This window comes from Martes martes, assembly GCF_963455335.1.
Source record: "Martes martes genome assembly, chromosome: 12".
Taxonomy (NCBI): domain Eukaryota; kingdom Metazoa; phylum Chordata; class Mammalia; order Carnivora; family Mustelidae; genus Martes; species Martes martes.
The window spans coordinates 87,100,811-87,125,027 of NC_137900.1; the positions used below are offsets into that span (position 1 = coordinate 87,100,811).

The 24,217-nt window shown below is 38.5% G+C and overlaps 1 protein-coding gene across 1 annotated transcript in view; it reads left to right on the forward strand.

Moving 5' to 3' along the window:
* PBX3 (PBX homeobox 3) overlaps positions 1-24,217 on the forward strand; it is a gene marked incomplete at its 5' end in the record, with an annotated part of 212,221 nt that overhangs the window by 171,095 nt on the left and 16,909 nt on the right. The window contains one exon of the mRNA XM_080819906.1: positions 8,274-8,409. Within this exon, the coding sequence (XP_080676032.1) occupies positions 8,274-8,409 (136 nt within the window). The remainder of the gene's footprint in view (positions 1-8,273; positions 8,410-24,217) is intronic.

The window sequence follows — 24,217 nt, forward strand, 5'->3', positions numbered from 1 at the left end:
TTCAGTGCTGGATAACTCACATACACACTACTTAACCTAGCATTTAAGGCCTTATGTGACCTGTTCCTGCCTGAATTGCTTTTTTGTTATTAAGATTCTTTGAAGTTTTATTCTATTTTTTTCCTATTTAAAAAATCCCAAGTTCACTTTGGAAAATTGAATAATCTATAGAATAGAAAAATGCAAGGTTAAAGAACATCACATTTTTGCTACGTAAGGAAAGAAAATCACTGAAAATGCTCTAGGATATTTCCTTCTGGTTTGGGGGCTTTAAAAAAATGTTCTGGTGGTGGTGCAATATGCCTGATTTGGTTTGTGTTTTAAAAGATTTACCATGAATAAATAAACATTTTTATATAGCATAAGCTCTAATTTTAAACATTTTAATGGTTGAAATCTACCAAATGGATATATGATAAGTAATTTACTAGCTATTCTTGCATTTTTGAACATTTAAGTTGTCCCTATTAATTTCCATTATGGTTTCTTTCTTCTTTTCTTCTTTCCTTTCTTCCTTCCTTCTACAACTATTTACTTCTGCTGAAGATTATAAAAGTAAACAAGATTGGTTAACATATTTGACCCAGTTGAACTTACATTCTACTTGGCGAAACAGACAATCAACAAGTAAACAAATACAGGCATACCTCAGAGATATTGCAGGCTTGGTTCTAGACCACCGCAGTGAAGCGAGTATCACAATAAAGTGAATCAAATGAATATTTTGGCTTCCTAGCGCCTATAAAAGTTATGTTTACACTGTACTATAGGCTGTTAAGTGTGCCATAGCATTACATCTAAAATGAAATGTACATGCCTTAATTAAAAAATACTTTATTGCTAAAAAAAAAAAAAAAAGCTAACCATCATCTGAGCTTCCAGCAAGTTATAATCTTTTTGCTGGTGGAGGGTCTTGTCTCAGTGTTGATGCTGCTGACTGATCAGGGTGGTGGTTGCTGAAGGCTGGGGTGGCTGGGACAATTTCTTAAGACAACAGTGAAGTTTGCTGCATGACTGTCTCTTCACAGACGATTTCTCTGTAGCACGTGATGCTTTTTGATAGTATTTTACTCACAATAGAGCTTCTTTCAAAATTGGAGTCAGTCTTCTCAAGCCCTGCTGCTGATTTATCAACTGTTTATGTCACATTCTAAATCCTTTGTTGTCATTTCAACCATCTTCATGCCATCTTCACCAAGAGTAGATTCCATCTTAAGAAATCACTTTCTTGAGGGTTTCTAGGGTGAGGGGGATAGGGAGAGGGTGGTTGGGTTATGGACATTGGGGAGGGTGTGTGCTATGGTGAGTGCCGTGAAGTGTATAAACCTGGCAATTCACAGACCTGTACCCCTGGGGCTAATAATACATTATATGTTAATAAAAAAGATTTAAAAATTTTAGAAAAGAGAAATCACTTTCTTTACTCATCCATAAGAAGCAACTCCTCATCTGTTCAAGTTTTATCATGAGATGGCAGCAATTCCGTCCACTTCAGGCTCCACTTTCTAGTTTTCTTGCTATTCCCACCACATCTACAGTGACTTCCTCCACTAAAAAGTCATTATGAGGTTTGGAATCAACTTCTCTCAAACTCCTGTTAATGTTGGTATTTTGATCTCTTCCCATGAATCATGAATGTTCATAATGGCCTCAGAATGGGGAATCCTTTCCTGAAGATTTTCAATTACTTTGCCCAGATCCAGCAGAGGAATCACCATCTCTGGCAGCTCTATCTTTACAAAATGTATTTCTTAAATAGTGACACTTGAAAGTCAGAATTCTCCTTGATCCATGGGCTGCAGAATGGATGTTGTGGTAGCAGCCATGAAAACATAGTCTCATTGTCCATCTCCATCACTGCTCTTGGGTCGCCAGGTGCATTGTCAGTGAGCAGTAATATTTTGAAAGCAGTCTTTTTTTTTCCTGAGCAGTAGGTCTTAACAGTGAGCTTTAAGATATTCAGAAAACCATTTTGTAAACAGATGTGCTGTCATCTAGGCTTGGTTGTTCCATTGATGGAGCACAGGCAGACTAGAGTTAACAGAACTCTCTAGGGCCCTACAATTTTTGGAACAGTCAGTGAGCATTGACCTCAAAGTCACCAGCTGTATTAGCTCCTAACCAGAGAACCAACCTGTTCTTTGAAGCTTTGAAGCCAAGCATTGACTTCTCTTCTCTAGCAAGGAAAGTCCTAGATGGCATCTTCTTCCAGGATAAGGTTGCTTTCTCTACACTGAAAATCTGTTGTTTCGTGTAGTCGCCTGCATTAATGATCTTAGCTAGTTCTTCTGGAGAACTTGCTGCAGCTTCTCAGTCAGCACCTGCTGCTTCACCTTGTACTTTTATATTATGGAGGTGACTTCTTCCTTAGACCTCATGAACCAACCCCAACTAGCTTCAGAGTTTTCTTCTGTAGCCTCCACCCCTCTCTTAGCCTTCACAGAATTGAAAAGTGTTAGGGCCTTGCTCTAGATTAGACTTTGGCTTAAGAGAATATGTTCTAGCCTATTTGATCTTCTATACAGACCACTAAAAATCTTTTTAAAAGAAAAAAAAAATTTTAAGATTCTGTATTTATTTATTTGAGAGAGAGAGAGAGAGATCATGAGCCTGGGGGAAGGGTAGAGGGAGAAGCCGATGCCCCGCTGAACAGGGAGCCTGACACGGGACTTGATCCCAGGACCCTAGGATCATGACCTGAGCTGAAGGCAGATGCCCAACCAACTAAGCCAGGTGCCCTGTTTTCACTCTCTTATCATTCATGTGTTCACTGGAATAGCATTTTTAATTTCCTTCAAGAACTTTTCCTTTACATTCACAACTTGGTTGACGGTTTGGCTCAAGAGGCCTAGTTTTGGGCCTGTTTTACTGAGCTTAATGAAGACATCCCTTCCCCTCTAAGCTTAATCATTTCTAGCTTTTGATTTCAAGTGAGAGATGTGTAACTCTTCCTTTCACTTGAACACTTAGAGGACATCATAGGGTTATTAATTGACCTAATACCAATATTGTTGTGTCTCAGGAAGTAGGGAGGCCTAAGGAGATAGAGAGAGACGGGGTATGGCCAGTCAGTAGAACAGTCCAAACACACACAACATTTATTAAGTTTGCTGTCTTTGATGGGCATGGTTCTTGACATCCAAAAACAATCACAATAGTAACATCGAAGATCACTGATCACAGATCACCATAACAAATAAATAATAATAGAGATGTTTGAAATATTCAAGAATTATCAGGATGTGACACAGACACCAAGTGAGCAATTGTTACTGGTAAATTGCCTCTGATAGATTTGTTCAATGCAGGACTGTCACAGACCTTTAATTCATCAAAATTGTAGTATCTGTGAAGCACAGTAACACAAGGTATGCCTGTGTGCTATGGTATTCTATTCAGTTATGTGATGAAATGCAATGGTAAGTGCTGTGAAGAAAATAAAATAAGGTAAGGAGCAAGAAAATGATGAAAAGAGGATATTATTTTAAACACATGTTTATGGAAACTAGTGTTTCAGTGAAAATCTTTATGCATTGAAACTTTTTGATCTTTGGAATTATTTCCTAGGATTAATTCTCACAAATGGAATTATTAGATCAAACTTCTAACATTTTTAGTGCTCTCTTTATATCATTAAATTGTTCTCTCCTGTGATTAATACAAAGTGAAATCCCTCTTGGTCTTACCTGTTTCCTCTGATTAGAACCACTACTCCTCCTCTCCTCCCAAGCCCCCCATCTCTGGCCTTCCACAGTAAACTCCCAACCCTATCCCCAACTTGGTCGCCACTGATGAGTTGTCATCTGTGAGGGAGTCCAGCATGGAGCCTGGAATGGAGGGAGTGTTTGTGTTGATTCGTGAGACCTTGCTCGTCCTTCCAGGCCCAGCCTAAGCGTTCCCTTTTTAGGAAGTCCAGTGCACGGGCCTGGTCTTTACCTTCTCTTCAATGCTGATACTACATTGTCACAATTCTCTAGACCAAACTTCATTCAGATTGCCTTTATTATAGCTTTTCAGGAACATTTTTACTCTTCCTCATAAGCCACATTGTCACCGAAAAGCAACCGCCAAGTCTTGAACATTTATATTCCCCATGATTCCAGCAAGCTTCTAAATGCAATAAGCTGCAAAAGTTAATTTATTGGCTAAGCAGATGAATGAATATTTCTGCTTCATACTTTTAATATCTCAAGTCAAAGAGTTAAGGTAGTGTCAGAAAGCAAAAAAAAAAAAAAATTTCAAAATTGCTTCTCAACTTTGAGTATTTTAACAAAAGATATTATGTAACAAAGATATTTTAAAGTACTTCCTTCAGAAAGAAATCCTTCCTAACCATTGTTATCCTTATTTCTGCTGATACTTTCCCATTCTTGTCAACGTGTATGCTGATTTTTTTATTACATAACTGCATTCATAATATATACACCTAAATGATTTATTTTTCTTCTGAGAAGAGGAAGTATGTTAACAAGTCAGAGTGAGCGGAGGCAGAATGGGAAGGTGGCAGAGCTCGGAGCAGAGTCCCTTCTCCCGCAGAGATTGCTGTTAGTGACGTTGCGATGCTGATGGGACACGGCCCTGCGACTGAGGCGCTGCTGTACACTGGCCTGAGGCACAGCCATTTAGAGTGTGCTAAAGCCTGCAGGAAAGGAACTTAGGGGGATGCCTAATGGGCATTTTCTACGGAATGTTTTTCTAAAAAATAAATAAAGCATAACACCAAGTTCTCCTGTTTTATGCCTTCAAGTGAATGCAAACGCTGAGCTTTGGTTCCGTCTATTCCTGTAGTGCCTTTCAGGAAGCCTCTGCACTGGGAAGCCAAGGTTTTTCTGTTCTAGGCAAACATGCTCATTCAGATACATGATTTCCTTGCTCACTGTGGCTTCTCCTTTGGCCACACTCACACTTTCCTGGTAATCGGACAAGTTGAAGCATGTACCAGTGCAAAACATTTATGAAGAAATTTGCGTAGGTCCCTCTGCTCTTCTAGTAGAAGTGCTCTAGTAGTTTGGCCATAGCCAGACTGTCTGGGGTGAGGTATCCTATTCTGCTCATAAATTTGTTCTCTGACGTTTTTCAGTGTTTACTAAAACCATTCCTAGGCACAGTTGATAAATAAGCTAGACTTAGCTTTGCTTTCCCAGATATGTTCCTATTCATTCCTCCTTTCATTTCCCAAAGAAATGCCCTTGTGTCAAGTCTCAGTCTTGGTGCTGGACTTCATGTTTATTATTATTATTATTATTTTAAAGATCTAATTGGCTTTATTCAACCATTCAGCAACTGAGCAGCATCCTATCTAACAAAGAAGAGTGCTCTGGACTCCAGGTTTTAGACTTAGAGTTCCGAATTCATATGCTTACATATAATAGATCGGTGGAGTAGCTGGTTGAGGGACAATGAGGATTAGGACAGAGTGGTGCGTGTCTGGGGGCATAGCCATCACTCAGCATTAGCCTATGGCTGGCTTCTGAGAACGTGGGATTTGTGTGACTTATCTTCCAAGATTTTCATAAGAAGTCAGAAACTTCGATTTTCATGGGTAGGTCATTTTTGTATGGTCTCAACAAATATGATACTGTATCATAGTGTATGGGCCAGGTAATGATCTATAGATTTGGGCCAGATAATTATCTATAGATTGGACAGTTTCAGTACCTATCCTAGACCTTTTTAACCCTACTCACCCACACGCCCACTTTCCAGAGGGTGCCTCTTCCAAGTGATCTCGGGTCAGAGGAATGCATGACCACTGCAGAAATCCCAGCTGCTGTTCTTGATGTCTTTCTCTCCCTTTCCTTCCCTCCCTGTTTTTCCTCACCACCTCCCCCATTTAATTCATCATCATATCCTGTAGATTTTAATTCCTAAGTAGATCTTGAATTTTTTCTTCATCCTTCAGGAAACAACCGATGGTTTAGCCTTCCAAAAAATTATTAAAATTAGGAAATTTCAGGACTCTAACCTGAGGTGTTTTGATCAGACCTAGATTTCTTCCTCCCCTGACTCTCCCTTAATGTTGAGACATAGATCACATACTTAACCTGCCATGTTAGTGACATCATTTTAACTAGAAGAATCTCATAGGGTCTGCACGTTTTACAACTGCCTACTGACTCTTTCCTGAGTATAGGATATCACAAGTGAGACGATCATTAAAATTACTTGGAAGATAGTTTTAAGAAAATTATTTGGGGAAGTATTTTCTAGTTACTGGAGGATCTAATTGAAAGTGAAGTCTGACAAATGCTATTTTTCAGGCTGGAATTCTTTAAAATTATAATAACAAAACCCAAACATAAGTAATATTTTTGCTGTTTGAAAGAAATTGTTAATAAATACTTGGTCTTCTAACTCTGCCACCCCCTTCCCAGTAAAAACAAAGAAAGTATCCTTCCCTGCTTTCCCTTGTGAACAAATCATGCCTTATTCCAGACACTTGCTTATGCAGAAAAATCTAGAAATTCTTAATGTATTTTTTTCCTGGGGCACCTGCTGGCTCAGTGGGTTAAGCTTCTGCCTTCAGCTCAGATCATGATCTTGGGGTCCTGGGATCAAGCCCCTCATTGGGCTTTCTGCTCAGCAGGGACCCTGCTTCCCACCCCCACCCCCATCTGCCTCTCTGCCTACTTGTGATCTCTGTCAAATAAATAAATAAAATCTTAAAAAAAAAAACCTTGTTAAAAATGTATTTTTTTCTTAACCTTCCTTCTATTTCTTCTCCACTCACTGCCCCCATCCAATCCATCACCAAGTCCTACTGTTTTTACCTTTCAGATAGATCTTGAATCTTTTTATTTCCATTACTCTCGCCCTATGCCAGGTTACCATCATCTCTCAATTTGACCATTGCAGTTGTCCCCTTAAATATCCACATTTCCTGGGGCTTCTGGGTGGCTTCAGTCAGTTGAGCATCTGCCTTCAGCTCAGGTCATGATCTCAGGTCCTGGGATTGAGATCCCCCTCATTGTCGGGCTCTCTGCTCAGGGGAGTCTGCTTCTCTCTCTCCCTCTGCCTGCCACTCTGCCTGCTTGTGCTTGCTTGTTCTCTCTCTGGCAAATGAATGAATAAAGTCATTATTATTATTATTATTATTATTAACATATAATGTATTATTTGCCCCAGGGGTACAGGTCTGTGAATCATCAGGCTTACACATTTCACAGCACTCACCATAGCACATACCCTCCCCAATGTCTATAACCCAACCCCCCTATCCCAAGCCCCTATCCCCCCCCAGCAGCCCTCAGTTTGTTTTGTGAGATTAAGAGTCTCTTATGGTTTGTCTCCCTCCCAACCCCATCTTGTTTCATTTTTTCCTTCCCTACCCCCCACAACCCCCCTCCCTGCCTCTCAAATTCCTCATATCAGAGAAATCATGTGATAATTTTTGAATAAAGTCTTTTTTAAAAGATCTACATTTCCTTTCATGCCCTCATCCAACTCTTCTCAGCAGTTAGAATGATCTTTTTGGGACATAAAACTTAAAGCCTTAGTAGCTTCCTGTTGCACTTAAAATCTTGAAATTCTTATGGATCCACTAAGTGTGTGTATAATCTGGTACCTGCCCATCCTTCCATGCCCAACTTACACATTCCCTGATTTTTACTGTGTGCCAGTCTCCTCTGCCCCTTTTGGACTTTCCAAGTTCGTTTCTGTTTCAAAACCACTTTCTCCGCTCATTCCTCTTCCCCTCTACTTTTTGTCTGACTAATGTAATGCCTACACATTCTCCAGATCTCAGATTCAATGTCACTCCTACAAGGAAACCTTTCCTGACTCTGTAATCTATGCTAAATTGCCCTCTTATATGCTTTTGTTATACCTTATACTTTTCCTTCATGACACTTGATATGGTCTCCATAATTTGTATTTATGTCCGTGATACGTGTCTAATGACTTTCTTCCCCCTAACTTTCTGCTCTCTCCCTCAACCCTCCAATTTCCTGTAAACTCTCTGGTATACCTTACCTGTTTTGTTCCCACTGGATCTTTATTGAGTACCTATAACGCATCAGATCCTTGTTGAATAAATTAAAGAATCAAGTTAATTGTGCTTCACATTCTTGTATTTTTAGTGATCCTACATCTTAAAATGATTTGAACAGTGCTTTGGAGGATGCCAAGGGCATAACTGCAATATCATTGTGATAAATCATTCCCTAAGAATGTTTAAAAATAGAAATCCATTTTTTTCATATAATTCTAATCAACATATCCCTCTTTGGTTAAGGCTGATTATAACTATAATTCTCTTTTGGTTCTTGTCATAGACGAAAAAGGCGTAACTTCAGTAAACAGGCCACAGAAATCTTGAATGAATATTTTTACTCACACCTCAGTAACCCCTACCCCAGTGAAGAAGCCAAAGAGGAGCTGGCCAAGAAATGCAGCATCACAGTGTCACAGGTGAGAGGATGCCATGGGTCTGTCTTGTTTCCCCGTTGATACAGGAACCCTATTCTTTTCTCAGGGTAGCACCAAATTTCAGATCCATGTGTTCCATCATCAAAGAAGATTTAAAAAAATATATAGATGTTTACCCATTTTTATGCAAGCTTTTTAAAGCTTAGGTAATTTTTTTTAATCCTAAGTGGCAAGGAATCAAGATAATCACGCACCACGCCAGTGTAAATCTTCAATAGAGAGGACATAAACATGCCATGGGGAGAGACACGGTTTATTCTTAAGTGACTCTTCAGTAAATGGCATGTAGTCCTGCTTTCCCTGATTTAGATGACTGACCTAAGCTTCTACCAGTGAGAAACCAATTTATTTGTTGCCGAAAGGAAATTTAATATAACTCTTTGGTGAAAGCTTTGAGGAATTCACTAAGTGTTTTCCTGGTAACCATACTATGATATTTGGGTCCCAAGGATTTCATTGCTTTCTTGTTACTAATTAAACAGAAGAATTAAGTTTATACCTGTCACTGTTTTGTTTTTTTTAATGTTTATTTGTAATAAATTGTGGCCCTGAAATTAGCTGTCATCTTCTAACAAAAATACATTTAGTTTTAGGCAGATAGATGGGTATTTAGGTTGAGGATTGGAGACAAACCACTGTACCTCCTTATAAAATAAGTACATTTTACTTATAAAATAAGTATATTTTACTGGCATTAGTTCTAAAATATAATTTTATTTAAATACTTACACAGTTGTTTATAGATTGACATTGGGATAGCTTTTCCTTAGAGCACGCAGATGTGGTGATTACCAGCCAGCCGTTGCAGTGGAACTTAAGGAAAAGCTGACCCTTGGCAGAAATTTCAGTGCTCCCTATTGGTCATGGGACACACACATTTTTTTTTTTTAAGATTTTATTTATTTATTTGACAGAGATCACAAGTAGGCAGAGAGGTAGGCAGAGAGAGGGGGAGGCAGGCTCCCCACTGAGCAGAGAGCCCCATGTAGGGCTCAATCCCAGGACCCTGGGATCATGACCTGAGCCGAAGGCAGAGGCTTTAACCCACTGAGCCCCCCAGGTGCCCCAGACACACACATTTTAAAGTAGTTTCTAAATAAATACTCCTGTTGTATATCTGAAGTCCAAGATAGTAAAGATCCCCTTCAGATCCCACTGAAAGTTTTATATCAGTATTTTAAGTCATTGTTCTTTAAGGAATTAGAGTCTGGGTTTTAGATGATTTCCAGCTTCTGTTTTGGCATTACTTTCTTTAGAACCTCTAGAACCATCTTCGGTTTATAATTAAGCTATCGTTTAAGAGTTAGTGTCATTCTCTTACAAAATGGTGGCTTATCTCGATTCCTCTTGCTCAGTTTGGAATGGAATATAGTTGATTTGAGTTACCAACTTGTGAAGAAGCATATAGAACATTCCTATCTGGGTGATGTAGTACTCACTGCCACTTGAGTGGTGAAGGAACAGTATAATGCTGGGTCATGTCGGGAAGATGAAATTAAGTGCGTGTTTTTCTGGTGTGCACATTTTCCCTGAACACTAGTGAAAGGACTGGGCTCATGCTAAACGCCAATTGATGATGCTGAGCCCCATTTTCCGGCTCTCCCAACAGCTCTCTGACTTTAGAATTCAAATGTTTGCAGGTCCAATTTCAGTCAGTGTTTTCATGCCTTTGCTTCTTTTCTTACTTCTATAACATAGTTACCATTGGAGAATAACACAGATTATATACATTTTTTGAAAGCGATACAATCCTGGCTTTTCATTAGTGTAGTACTAGCATTTTGTGTGTAATGTAGGACTTGCCTAACACATGCTGTGTAATAAGTAGCAGAAAAGTTTCCTTCTGACTGCTCTGAACCAGGGAGGTTTTGCTCTACTTCTAAAACAGACTAAGAACACATTACTTATTTTTTAAGCACATTACTATATTCATTTCACTTACTTTCTGATAGAAAAACAGCTTTGTTAGGTTTAAAATAATTTTTTTTGGTAATTGCTTGAGACATGGAAATAATAGACTTAGATTAGTGTGTCTACAAAGCAGACTTGCTGACCATTTTTTTCCGCAGGTCAGCCTTTCAAAAGCAGAATTTCAGGGATCTGTTTAAGCATTAAATTGTGACAATTTCCTCCCCTCTTTACCCTTTTCCTGACTAAAGGAGTTAATTTCCCCTCAACAGTTCCCCTCCTACACATCTCTGAAGTGGGAACAATGATGTTATCATTTTAAGTATTAGACATCAGCTGCTAGCCTTATAAATTAGTGCCCTGTTGTTTAAGTTGTTTAGAAGTGAAAGCAGAGAATGTTCAGATCTGACAGGTTAACTACTTTCCAAAGAGAAAAAGCATTGTTTAAAATATACATCATCCTAAAATACAATTAAATTTAGAATCCAGAAATTGTTCATATACAAAACTAACTTAAAAAAATGGAAATCCACTGATAACAGGCAATTGTTGCAACACAATTTTTGCCAGATTTAGGGCATATGAAACTGATTTATTTGTTATTGCTTAAAATACTGCTTAAAATAATAATTAAGAATAAGTAAGGAACCTTCAGAAGAAAATGTAAGGAAATATCTTTAGTACTTTGAGGGTAAGAAAAAATTTATTAAAAAGAACATAAAAAGTATAAGCAACAAAGGAAAAGATTGATAAATTTAGTGGTAAAATGTTTATAAAAGTACTTAATAAAGACTGAAAAAACATTATACAACCATTTTGGTAAAGATTGGATCAGGCAGGAATCATCAGTAGATAACAAATCTAGAGGGAAACTTTTTTTTTTTTTTAAACACAGAGAGCGAGACAGTGAGAAAGGGAATACAAGCAGGGGGAGTGGGAGGAAGAGAAGCAGGCTTTTCCTGCTGAGCAGGGAGCCCGACATGGAGCTTGATCCCAGAACCCTGGGATCATGACCTGAGCCGAAGGCAGACGCTTAACAACTGAGCCACCCAGGTGCCCCTCTGGGGGAATTTTTTTTTCTAAGATGTTATTTATTTATTTATTTAATTTTTAAAAAAAATTTCTTTTCAGTGTCTCAGAATTCATTGTTTATTCATGACACCCAGTGCTCCATGCAATACGTGCCCTCCATAACACCCACCACCAGGCTCACCCAACCTCTCATCCCCTCCCCTTAAAGATTTTATTTATTTGACAGACAGAAATCGAAAGTGGGCAGAGAGACAGGCAGAGAGAGGGGGGGAGGCAGGCTCCCTGCTGAGCAGAGAGCCCCATGCAGGGCTTGATCCCAGGACTCTGGGATCATGACTCGAGCCGAAGGCAGCGGCTTTAACCCACTGAGCCACCCAGCTGCCCTTAGGGGGAAATTTTGATGAAAAAAATAGTCTTAAGGTATCTCTCGATAGGCCCTTTGTTAGTTGTAAGGGTTTAAAAAAAAAAGAAAAGCAATTATAGAGTGCAGAAATGGAACAAACCCTGATCAAGTGATTAGAAGCAACATCACCAAAGAGGGATAGGTGGACATTTTGTGTAGTGTTTCATCCAAGAATGTAACCTGAATCTAATCACTAGAAAACATCAGACAAACAAAATGAGGAGTGTTCTGTTAGGAAAAAAAGGAGGATGGGAGCAGCATTCTTTAAAAATGTCAGAGAAAGGCCATGGATATGTTTCACACTAAAGGAGGATAGAGTCATGACAGGTAAATGCACTGCCTGACCGTAGACTAGATCTTGTACCAAAGGGGAAAATATACCGTAAAGGATATTGGGTTAAATTTATTGAAGTCAATTATAATTTGTAATTGTACTACAGTTATATAAAGAGAATATCTCTGGCCTTAGGGAATACACACTGACTTATATAAAGATAAAGGGCCATGATGTATAAAATTGATTTGCATACGGTTCAGAAAAAAAAAGTGTGTATATGTGTGTTTATATATGTGTGCATGTATGTATATAAACACATACACGCAAACATGTATAAACACAGAGGGAGAGTGTGCATGCATGAGTACACACAGATGATAAAAGAAACGGAGCAGAATGTTTAATAACAGGTGAATATGAGTAAAAGGCATACACAGATGTTCTTTGTACTATTTTTATTTTTGCAACTTTTTTTTTGCAAGTTTGAAATCATTTCCAGTAAAACCTTTTTTAAAATGTGAAGACAGCCATAGACGCAAGAAAGGATTTGTAAGTGTATAAGCAAAATTAAAATCCAAAATACAGAAGGAATTCCTATAAATTAACAAGAAATGAATGTATTTAAAAAATGGAAAATGCAAATAAGGACTTCACAGAAGAAATATAAATATTCAATTATAGAGAAGATCCTTCTTATTAATAATCAGGAAAATGTGATTTAAAGACTGCAATGAAATCACATTTTACATTTCCCAGGTTGTGGCAGAAAATCCTAAATTTGACCATACTGAGTCCACACATTGTTGGCAAGAATATACAGTAACAGGAACTCTTAAATATTCTTGTTAGGAATGTAAGTGGGTATAGCCTCTCAGAAAACTTTTGGCGTTATCTTATAAAATTGAATATATCTATACCATTCAATCTATAATTTTACCTCTAAGTGAAATTGCCCTAGAAAACTTCTTGTGTATGTGTATCAGGAGACATGTGTAAAAGCATTTATTGTAACATTGTTTGATGGCAAAAAAACTTAAAATAAGACAGTTGTCCATTGACTGGGGAAATGGATAAATCCATTGTGGTATAATCCCATTACAGGTTACTGTATAGCCATGAAAAAGGGTGATCTACAACTACATAGACCCAATTTGAATGAATCTCAGAAACATAATGAGTGAAAAATGCAAAATGCAGAGGATGAGACTCTTGATCTCAGGGTTATGAGTTAAAGCCCAAAGTGGGGCATGGAGCTTACTTTGTTTATTTGTTTGTTTATTTTTAAATTTATCTGAGAGGGAGAGAAAAGAGCAAGAGAGCCCAAGCAGGGGAGGGAGAGGGAGAAACAGACTCCCTGCCGAGCAGGGAGCCCCACTCGATTCCAGGCTTGATCCCAGGGCCCTGGGATCATGACTGAGCCACCACACACCCCTGGAGACAACTAAAGAAAACCCTCAAAAACAGGCAACATTAATCTTAGTTTTAAAAGTCAAATAAAAGTGGTTACCCTTGGGAGAATAGTGATTAGAAAGAGGATGTTTCTTTTCTTTTTTTTTTTTTTATTAAAAAAATTTTTAAAGATTTTATTTATTTATTTGACAGAGACACAGTGAGAGAAGGAACACAACAGGGGGACCGGGAGAGGGAGAAGCAGACTTCCTGCTGAGTAGGGAGCCTGACATGGGGCTCAATCCCAGGACTCTGGGCCAAAGGCAGCTGCTTAATGACTGGGCCACACAGGCGCCCCCTTCTTTTTCCTTAAGCTTTATTTATTTTAGAGCAGGACAGAATGCACATACACGTGCGTATGAGGTGGGGGGTGAGCAGAGGGAGAGGGAGAAAGAAACTTGTGGGGCTTGATTCCTTAGATCACTACCTGAGCTGAAACCAAGAGCCAGATGCTTAACCAACTGAGCCACCCAGGCACCCCTGATGTTTCTTGATCTCAGTTATGGTTTCATGGGTGTCTTTACTTTTTGGAAAATTCATCAAGCTCTTTACTTATGATGTGTGCCCTTTTTTGATAAATATATATATATATTTCACTTGACTAAAAAGTTTACTACTTACACAACAACGACAAGCCTGGCCTCACGGAGCTTACATTTTCCTGGGAGAGTACAAACAGATAAAATGAGTAAATGAGATGATAAATTAGAATAAAGTGATAGGTGTTATGGAGAAAAATAAAAGAGGGAAGGAGAACAGAAAGTGACGTGTACAATTAATTTTTAATAGAGTGGTAAAGAAAGCCCCTCCTGAGAAAATATCTTTTGGTAAAGATTGAAGGAGAGAATGAACAAGCTGTGTGGCTAAAAGTGAAGAACATTCCAGGCAGAGGGAACAGTAAGTGCAAAGGGCCTGAGGTGAAATTTGCCTGAGCAAGTGGGAGAAGTAGTGGAAGATGAGGTCAGATAGAAGGTGAGATCCAAATGGTGAAGGGGCCTTGGACACCATGGTAATGGCAGATTTTTCTTCTGAGTAAGGTAGCAAGCTGGGGAGTGGTGTGATCTGACTTAAGGTTTAGGAGGATCACCACGACGGCTGTATGGACAACAGAGCGAGGGAGGCAAGAAGAAGCAGCCACCAGTTAGGGTGTCTTTGCAATAATCCAGGCAGAAGATGAGGGTGGCTTGGGCCAAGATGTTTGTAGTAGAGGTGATGAGAAGTGGCTGGATTCCAGATAATTGTGAAGGTACAGCCAAGAGGGTTTACTGATAGTTGAAATATAGGATGGAAGAGAAAGAAGGTCAAGAAGGACTTGAACATTTTTGGCTTGAGGAGCAGAAAGATGCAGTTTCCATTCAGTGTGATGGGGAAGGATTTGGGAGGAGCAGGGTCTTCAGGGGACGGGGAGATCAGGAGTTTGGTTTTACATGTGAAGTTAATATATATTATAGTTTTTTTAAGTTCACTATATATTATATAAATAGGTGCTGGTAAGTGAAAAATTTACAGTTTATGTTAGTCCTACATTAATTTGTGCTAATATGTTATAAATGTAAATGCCCTTAGCATAGAATTTCAGGTTGAACTCAGAATTTGAGGTCTCTTGTTTCTTAAGATGTGATTTGGTTGAATAAGGTAGAGTCCCCCTTTTTTTACATAACACCCTGAAAATTCACACAAAAAAATTATTTCAAATGTCATAAGCATTGAGAATCATACTTAAATTGTCACATATTCTTAATTAGTGAAGCAGATATTAATATGCCTTTACTTTTTGAAATAGAGCTAACTTGCATTGATTATTCACATCAGCAAGTCACAAAAAACTCCATTGTTCTCCTGATTCCAATTTTGAGTTTAAAGAACTCTGGCCCTACTTTCTCTTCTAGGTGTTTTTAGAATGAAAAATGTTCACTTATTCTTCATTGCTACTGTAATTGAAATGTACTGTAAAGAAAGGATTGATTTTCTTTTTTTTTTTTTTAACAGATGAGAACCTGAAATAGTAGAGAGGTTAATTGGCAACATTAAGATTCATTCATTCATTCATTCAACTAACTTATTTTAGAGCTTTTAAAGCGGTGCACAAGACCCACTTTTATAACAGTCTAGCGTGGAAAAAAATTATTATCTAACCCTTACAGATGAGGAGACTGATGTTCAGAGAGGTTAAGTGATTTGACAAAGAGTCACAAGTCTTTACAAGTGGGAGCGCTGGGGCTTCTTCCTACACAGAGGTTCTTGATAAAAAGCAAGAAACCGGATTTTTACTTTTTTTTTTTTTTTTCCTGCAAGAGGCAGCGTGATTCCTCTATCCCTGGGGCCCCAGCTGCCGAGTCCTGTTTGTGCAGCCCAGGCCTGGGCTTCTGTCACTAGGGCTGCATCATTTCCCCCTAAGCTGCTTTAGACACTCCAGGCTAGTTAGTAGCCTGAGGTCTCCTTCCTCATTAAACTACTTATTCCAAAGCAGTGAATATTCAGTAAGCTAATTAAAATTTGTAAGTAAGATTTCCTTATTAAAAAAATCTATTAAAATAAGAAGCAGCCCGTTAAAATAATAATTAGAACAGGAAAAAAAGGATGGCTATCAAATTACAGTATCTTTTCCAGCTATCCATAAAGGCCTGTTCAGTTGTTCTGGCAGCAGGCAGAAGGCAGGACTGGATTTCTCCTGTAAGGACACAGTTGGTGAGCTGGAGACAAGGTGAAGGAAAGTGGCAGCTACTTTGTTAAAGTGGCTCTTTCCCTTGTCTTAAAAGAAGGCTATAGACCCTGTGTTCTATAAAGGCTCTGCTTGTGTGTCCTAGTGGAGAGAGACGTCATTAAACAGTGTGCAAAGAACAAAGGAGCAGCTTGTAAAGAGATGGGAGCTTTGAGACTGCTGTAACACTCGGTACAGATAAGGCATATATCCGCAGGATTTAAAGAAAACAGAAGCCTCTGATTTGCTGTTTCCATCTTCTCTACAAACAGTCAGTGCCATGATTAGCAGGGTACCTCGAGTTGGCTCCAGCGGTGTTGGGTATTTTTATTTATTTTAAATCGACATTTTTGGAGAAAATCTCCTAACACTAGTTTGATTAGAATGCCCAGACTAAGGGTTGAGACACTGTTTCCAGCTTCGATGTAGTGGTTTTTGAGTTTTCCTGTACCTAGAAGAAGCCATGATCAGAATCCTGGTCCCTCCAGTTTTTGTCCCCTTCACCTTCTTTTGCCTGTTTCTTCCCTTTGAGTATTCCCAGCAATCTCTCCTCATACCTGTCCCTCATCATCGCATCTCACCTTTCCGTTGCCTTGCTTCTCTGAGGCATGTCAGACCAGTAGGCCAATATATCAGTCAGGGTCCCAGAAGAAAACAGATGGCACACTCAAATTAGAGTAATTCGAGGAGAGTTTAATAAAGTGACTATTAACAGAAGTGTGGGCAGAGTGTAGGGAAACCACAAAGGGCAACGCTAGTAATGCTCGGTTCTGTTACTACCCCTTGCCCTGAAGAGATGAAGGACTACCAGCACCCACCCAAGACGCAGAAGCTGTATTTGGAAGGATAGTAATTGAAACCTTAAGTAAAGGGAGTTTTATGCTGAGGGAGTCAGGGCAATGGTTACTCTGATGTTACTTTCCTTGCTTTTCCTGATCTCCAGTGACTTCCTTTGGCTGGAAGCATCTTGGGACCCAGAGCAGTGTAGAGAGTAGGTAGAGAGGAATGAACAGAAGATACATAGCGTAGCCCGAAGAACAGAGGCACTAGTTAGAACAGGCTCCGAGTTCAAGCTTGCCGGCTTCTCATTCACTCACTCTGATATTCCTACCCAGGAGATCTGGCATTCTCCAGAGATTCTCTTGGGCTTCCTTTGTCCTTGTGTTTTGGCTTCTCTTCTCTCCTGATTTTTTTGTCAGCCATGCAGAAATCATATTACTTTTCTAAAGTGAATATGGATTTTGAGAGCAGAAGCTACAAACAATGTAAATAAATTAATTTGATCCAGCCAGAATTATTTGTGTGGGTTTTGGGGCTATTTTCCTAATGCATTCAACAGATCCTGATGCATTCAGCAGGCCTACTATAAGCACTGTGTTTGGCACTGTGGCAAACAAAGGTGAATTAGTTAGGGTTCTTCTCCCTGAGAAGTGTCAGATTTCTTGGGGAAGACAGACAAATGTGTTACTGACAGGACACAGAAGTTACCTGGGCGAGTACATAAGTTCATTTGGGTGCCATTTTAGACTGTGGTAGAAGGATGGGTTTACTTTCTACCAAGAGGATTAGGAAGGTTCCCAACTTATTAGTTGTGTGACCTCTGGGGAAGTCATTCAACCTCACTGTGCCTCATTTCCTCATAGGTATAATTTGGATTAAAAACAGCATGTACTCCATCAAGTTATAGGAGTTTCAGTGAGATAATATATGTAAAGTACCTAGCAGAGTGCTTATCACAGAGTAAGGAGAAGATATAATAATAATTACTATTATGCTGTTTATGCTATTTCTCCTGCCTGGACTGGTCTAACCCTGCCCACCCCCCAACAAAAATGTATAAACGTTTTATTAATTACGACTCTTTCAAAGCTTACTTCAACTGTCAGTTCTTCAAGAAAGCTTTCCTTGTACTCCCAGTTCATATCCTCCATTATGTATTCTCATAGTTTCTTATTCTTGATAGCACTTATCACAATTATAACTAAATAATGAATTGTTTTATTCTGTTTTGTTTTTAAAGTGAACTCTAGGGACACCTGGGTGGCTCAGTTGGGTAAGCATCTGACTTCGGGCTCAGGTCATGATCCTCGGGGTCCTGGGATTGAGCCCTGCCTGCAATGGGCTCTATGCTCAGTGGGGAGTCTGTCTGTCCCTCTCCCTCTGCCCCTCCCCATGCTTGTGCTCTCCATCTCTCTCAAATAAATAAATAAAATCTTTAAAAAAAATAAAGTGAACTCTACACCGTATGTGGGGCTCGAACTCATGACCCCGAGATCGGGAGTCACATGTTCCACTGACTAAGCCAGCCAGGTGCCCGGAATAATGAATTGTTCCATTTCAGTATATGTGCTGCTGAAGTGAGCACTAAATAATTAATTGTTTAATGCTGTTCCCCGATAGATGGTGAATTCCATGTTGATCGGGACTGCAGTCTTATTCAGCATTATATTCTTAATGCCTAGCACAGGGTCTAGCACCTTGATTGGAGAAGGTCTGGAATTGTGTTGTGTATTGTGTAGATGTTTAGATGTCTGCAGTTATGCCTGCATTTATGAGGTTGAGCAGTTTAGATGTCTGTTTGACGTTAATTAATTTATTCAACAATATTCATTGAACTAGTGTTTTTTGGTCATGGTGCTATATTTAACAGTGACTACAACAAAGATTCTGTCCTTGTGGAGCTTATTATAGTCTAGTGAGGAGAGAAGAAGAATATATGCCTTAATTGAGGTACATATTCATAAAATATTAGGTATAAATACTAACAAAATTGTGTATTATGTCATACTAATAAGTGCTATGAAGTAAAATAAGGAAGGTAAAGGTTTCTGGATTGAGTGGTATGATCAGACTTAGGAGAGAGAAGTCTAGCACCAATGTATAAGATCAATTTGAAGGGGAAACCACTACAATGAGAGTGACTACATAAGAGATTATTGGAATAATCTGGGAAAGAGATGTTGAGGATTGAAATTAAGCCACTGAAAGTAGAAAACAGGGATGGATTTGAAAAGCATTTTGGAGGCAAAACTTATATTTTGGAAATTGGGTAAGCAACTGGCTGTGAATGTGAGGAGGAAGGAATATTAGAAGATGGCTGAGGTTTTTAGCCTACATAATTGAAGATGGTGATACTATTATCTGATAAAGGAAACACATGAGGAAATGCTTGTTTGACAGAGGGGAAATTAAAGGTTTGTGGTAGTTATGCCAGGTTTGCATTGCCCTCAGCACCTCAGTTGTGGAAATGTTCAGTTTGGAAGTATAACCTATGAGAAAGGTCAAGGTTAAATATGTAGCTTGGGAATCATCCACGTAAGTACATAGCTGAGGCCCTGGGAATGGATGATGTTGTCCTGGGAATTTGTATATAAGAAGAAAATAAGGCCAGGGGAAATAACTTTTCCTTGAGTCATTTGTCAATTCTGAGAGAGTGACTATGAGGCTGAGATGTTAAGCGGTACTTTTGGAAACTTTGGGGAATCAGTGTCCAGGTGTCTAGGACCTACCAGGAAAGGCTACCTTATTTCCCTTGAGTGAGGCCTTAGACTGCTAGGGCTGCTTCCTAGCAGGGTGCACTGGAAGTACATAGATTCTGCTTCAAATACTTCAGTCTTTGAAATTGGATTACAAGTACTTGTAGGTGCCTGGACAAAGCAAATATAATTATTTTTTTGTAGAAAAAGATAGCAGCATTCTAGGCTTCAAACTTTTTATAAACTGTTTCTATAAACACAACACTGGGCACAAAGCAGAGAAAAACAGACATACAAGAAGACATGGCAACATGTACTAAAACAAACAGAAACTATAGACAATAGAAACAGACCCATAAAAATCTAGAAAATAAAAGGATCCTATATATGGACTGTAAAAGAAGGGCTTAATATATCAAAGGAAATAAAGACAAAATGGAAAATTTTGTCAGAGGGTTGGAAACCATAAAAAAGTTCAAGTGGAAATTTTAGAACCAAAAATATAGTAATCAAAATTAAGAATTCAGTATATGGCTTTAAAAGCAGATTTGACATAGTTGAAGGGAAAGTTAGTGAACAGGAAGATGGATCACAAGAAAATAACCATACTAAAGAATGGAGAGACAGTAGAATAGGAAGTCAGAAAAGCGGGGACATTGAGGATACAGTAAGAAGTCTAACGTAAATGTAATTGGAGCGTCAGAGGCAAATATAAGAGTGGGTCAGAAACAGTATTTAAAATGTGAAGTCTGGTAACTTTCCAGAAACCGTTAGAAGATTCCAAGCCATAGATTCATGAAAAACTACAGTCCCCAAACAGAATGAGTGTATAGAAATCCACACTGAAAACAGCTGAAACAAAAGCAGCCAGAGGGGAAAATACGATTGCCTTCAAAGAAACAGCAATCAGACTAACAGCTGATTTCTTAAAAGAATAAAACCATAGTACAGTGGAAGGATATCTTTAAGAGATGAACTAAATTAAATGTCAGCCTAGAATTCTGTATCTGCTAAAAGCATCCTTTGATAATGGGTTGAAGTAAAGTAAAAAGTTGAGAGGATAGAGAATTTGTACCATTTTCTCACAAAAAGAAGTATAAAAAATACTCTTCATGCAGAAATAAAAAAGATACCAAAGTAGAGGGTGGGAGATGCAGGAAGGGTGGAAAGAAAAGGGTAAATGTATGTGTGAATATAAATTAATATCAATTGTTTAAAATAATAATAATGAATGATGGTGTCCTATTGGTTTATAATACATATAGAATTTAAATATACAACAATAATGCCTCATAAATTATGAGGGGAAGGTAAGTGTTCTAATACTCCTGCATTTTCTGCAAAAGGTAATGAAAGTACCAGTTAATATAAAAGTACCAGTCAGACTTTGATAGTCGTGAATGTGTAACCTCTAGGGTAGTCACATAAAGAATACTAAAAGAATATATAACTTCCAAACTAATAAAGAAGGAACATTTTTTTAATTGTTTAAAAAGAAGGAATAATTTTTTTTAAATAAGTTATCTAAAAGAAGGCAAGAAAGGGGGACAGAGAAGCATTATAAGTGACAAATAGGATCCACTTAGTAAGATGGTAGGTTTATACCCAAATATGCCAGTAATTCCATTAAGTATAAATGAATTGAGTACTCTAATAGGCAAATATTGTCAGGTAAGACATAAAAATGAAATGTAATTATGGGCTCTTTATGAGACACATCTAAAACATAAGGACATAGAATGCAAGTAACAGGATGGGAAAAAAATATAACATGTAAACAATAACCAAAAGAAGATTGGTATTTCTTTGTTAATATCAGATAAAGAACACATCAAGGCAAAAAGTTTTACTAGAGGTGAAGAGAGGCTCTAAATAATAATGACACAGCAGCAGTTCTGTCTTTGTCTATACCAATTTGAGCAGAAGCTCAAAAAACACAAAGCAAAAACTTATAAAATTTCAAGAAAAACAGATAAATCCACAATCACTATAGATTTTTGCGCATTGAACACCCCTCCCCCCCACCACCACCATACACAGACACATGTAATCTTCTAATGACATAGAATGGTGCTTCCCAAACTTTAGTACACATAAGAAGAATGATCAGGAGAGTTTGTTGGAATACAGATTCTGAGGTCCTGTTCCTGGAAGTTCTCATTCTAAGGGTCTATGATGGGGCCTGGTGATTTGCAGCTCGCAAGTGATGCTGATGCGATGGTTACAGAACCTCACTTTGAGTGGCACAGATACAGAAAATCTGAATACCATGATTAGCAAACAACCTAATGGATCGATATGGAACAGTATACTCAACAACTACAAAATGCGTGTTCTTTTTAAGTACTTGCAGAACATTTTTGAAAGTTAACTGCATTCTGGGCCATAAAGTACCTCTCAACAAATTTTAAATAATTTAATACAGAATATGTTTTCTGAGCACAATGGAATTAAACTGCAACTCAATAACAGAAGATGACTAGAAATTCCCCTGTTTGAAAATAAAACAATATATTTCTCAATATTCTCATGGGCTAATGAGACCACAATGAAAATGGTAGAATATTTTATCTGAATGATCATGAAAATACACCTATCGAAATTCATGGGATGAGGCTGAACCCATGCTTAAAAGGAAATGTATAGCTTTAAATATGTATCATATATATAGTATGGTTATTATATAGATATAATGTAATTATATACTTATATATTTATCATGTATAAAATACGGTTCTATATAGTGTGTATGTATGTTTTCTATATGTATATAAAGTGGGGAGGCTGAAAATCAGTGAGTTAAGGATCCATCTAAAAGTATTAAGGGACACTAAAACCAAAAATGTGGAAGGAAGGAATAATGAAGATAAGCGCAGAGATTAATAAAATTCTTAAAAACCATATGGTAGAGCTCAACAAAACCAAAAGTTGTTTCTTTCAAAAGCCTCCCTTCTACCTCAGACTCTTTGTCGTACTCCCCAAAAGCAATTAACAGTGTCTTAGATATTCTTTGTAGTGTTTCTTAATATACATGTTCTTTTCAGATATTCATTCTGAACCATACTGTATGCACTCCCTTTTCCTTCCTTCTTTCCTTCTTTCCTTCCTTCCCTCCCTCTCTCCTTTCCTTCTTTACTTTCTTCCTTCTTTCCTTCCTTCTTCCCTCTCTCTTTCTTTTAACATCTTTGTGCCTCAGTTTTCTCATCCATAAAATAAGGGAAGTAATAGAACCCGCCTTATTGCATTGTTATGCAGGTATGAGGAGTTAATATATATTGCGTGATTTGAATAGTACTTAGCACTTAAGCCCTATAGAGGGGTGCCTGGGTGGCTCAGTCAGTTAAGCATCTGCCTTCTGCTCAGGTCATGATTGTGGGATCGAGCCCCATGTTTGTCCATTGTCCATCAGGCTCCCTGCTCAGCAAGGAGACTGTAACCTGCTTCTCCCTCTCCCTGTGCCCTTCCCCCTCACTCATGCTCTTTCAAAATAAATAAATAAATAAAATCTTTAGAAAAAAAGAGGAAGCCCTGTATAAATATCACAACTGTTATAATTACAAGAGGACATATGGTCCTGGACAGAATGACAGCGAGGGTAAGCCTGGATTTGGGAGGTTATAGGTGATGGTCAGGGACTGCTTTGGGGGAACACAGTGTCTGCTGGGCACTCTTTATATGTGTGTGGAATGAATGATCTGGCCAGTGATAAGTCAACAGGTAAAATTATTGGGAGAGTCAGCCAGCACCCTGGGCTTGGGACTTGTCCTACAAATCTCAGAGCTCAGAAGTAGAAGGGGATAAAAGACCTAATTGGGTTACCCCTACTAGGATCTTATCAGGTGACTGGATCAAAGATCAAGGGAGAGAAGTTTTGAAGTAGTGTAATTGATTTCTTTTTCTCCTTTCTTGACTTTCTAAAATTAGGTATTTAGGCCATTGCCCTGCAGGTACACCAGATTCTTTACCAAAACTGAGTTTCGTTACTTACATTCTATTTGAGAAGTAGTACTATCATTTCATATCAGTTATTTTGAGAAATCGGCACTTTTAACTCCAGCTGACCATACATCTGGTATAGGAAGGTGGAGAGAAGTCACTCAGACCAGTTTACCACTGTTAAGGTGCACTGTGACTTTGAGCAAATTATTTAACCTGAAGTCTCCATTTTCAACCTGTAAGATTAGGATGGTGATCATGTGTTTAGAGGTTGGAGGGCTAAATAAGATTGTATATGTAAAATGCCTAGTACAGGGCCTGGTATATCATGAGTGCTCAATAAATGCTAATTTGTCACTCATTCACTAGAGTGTTCCTGCTGGTTATGTGGTGCCTGGAAAGCCTTGTCAAGGTTCCAGAAGAAAGGGGAAAGAGGCTCCAGGCAAACCAGTGTGCTAGCAGCCTCGAGCCCCTAGTTTTTCACAGGCTCCATAAAGGTGAGAGCCAGAGAGGGGCCATGGTTGTGAGTGAGTGGCGAATTGGGTTGTGTCTAAATTCTTAGTCTCTGAGTAGATCTACCCTCGGTGTATTCTTTATTCTAAAAATGC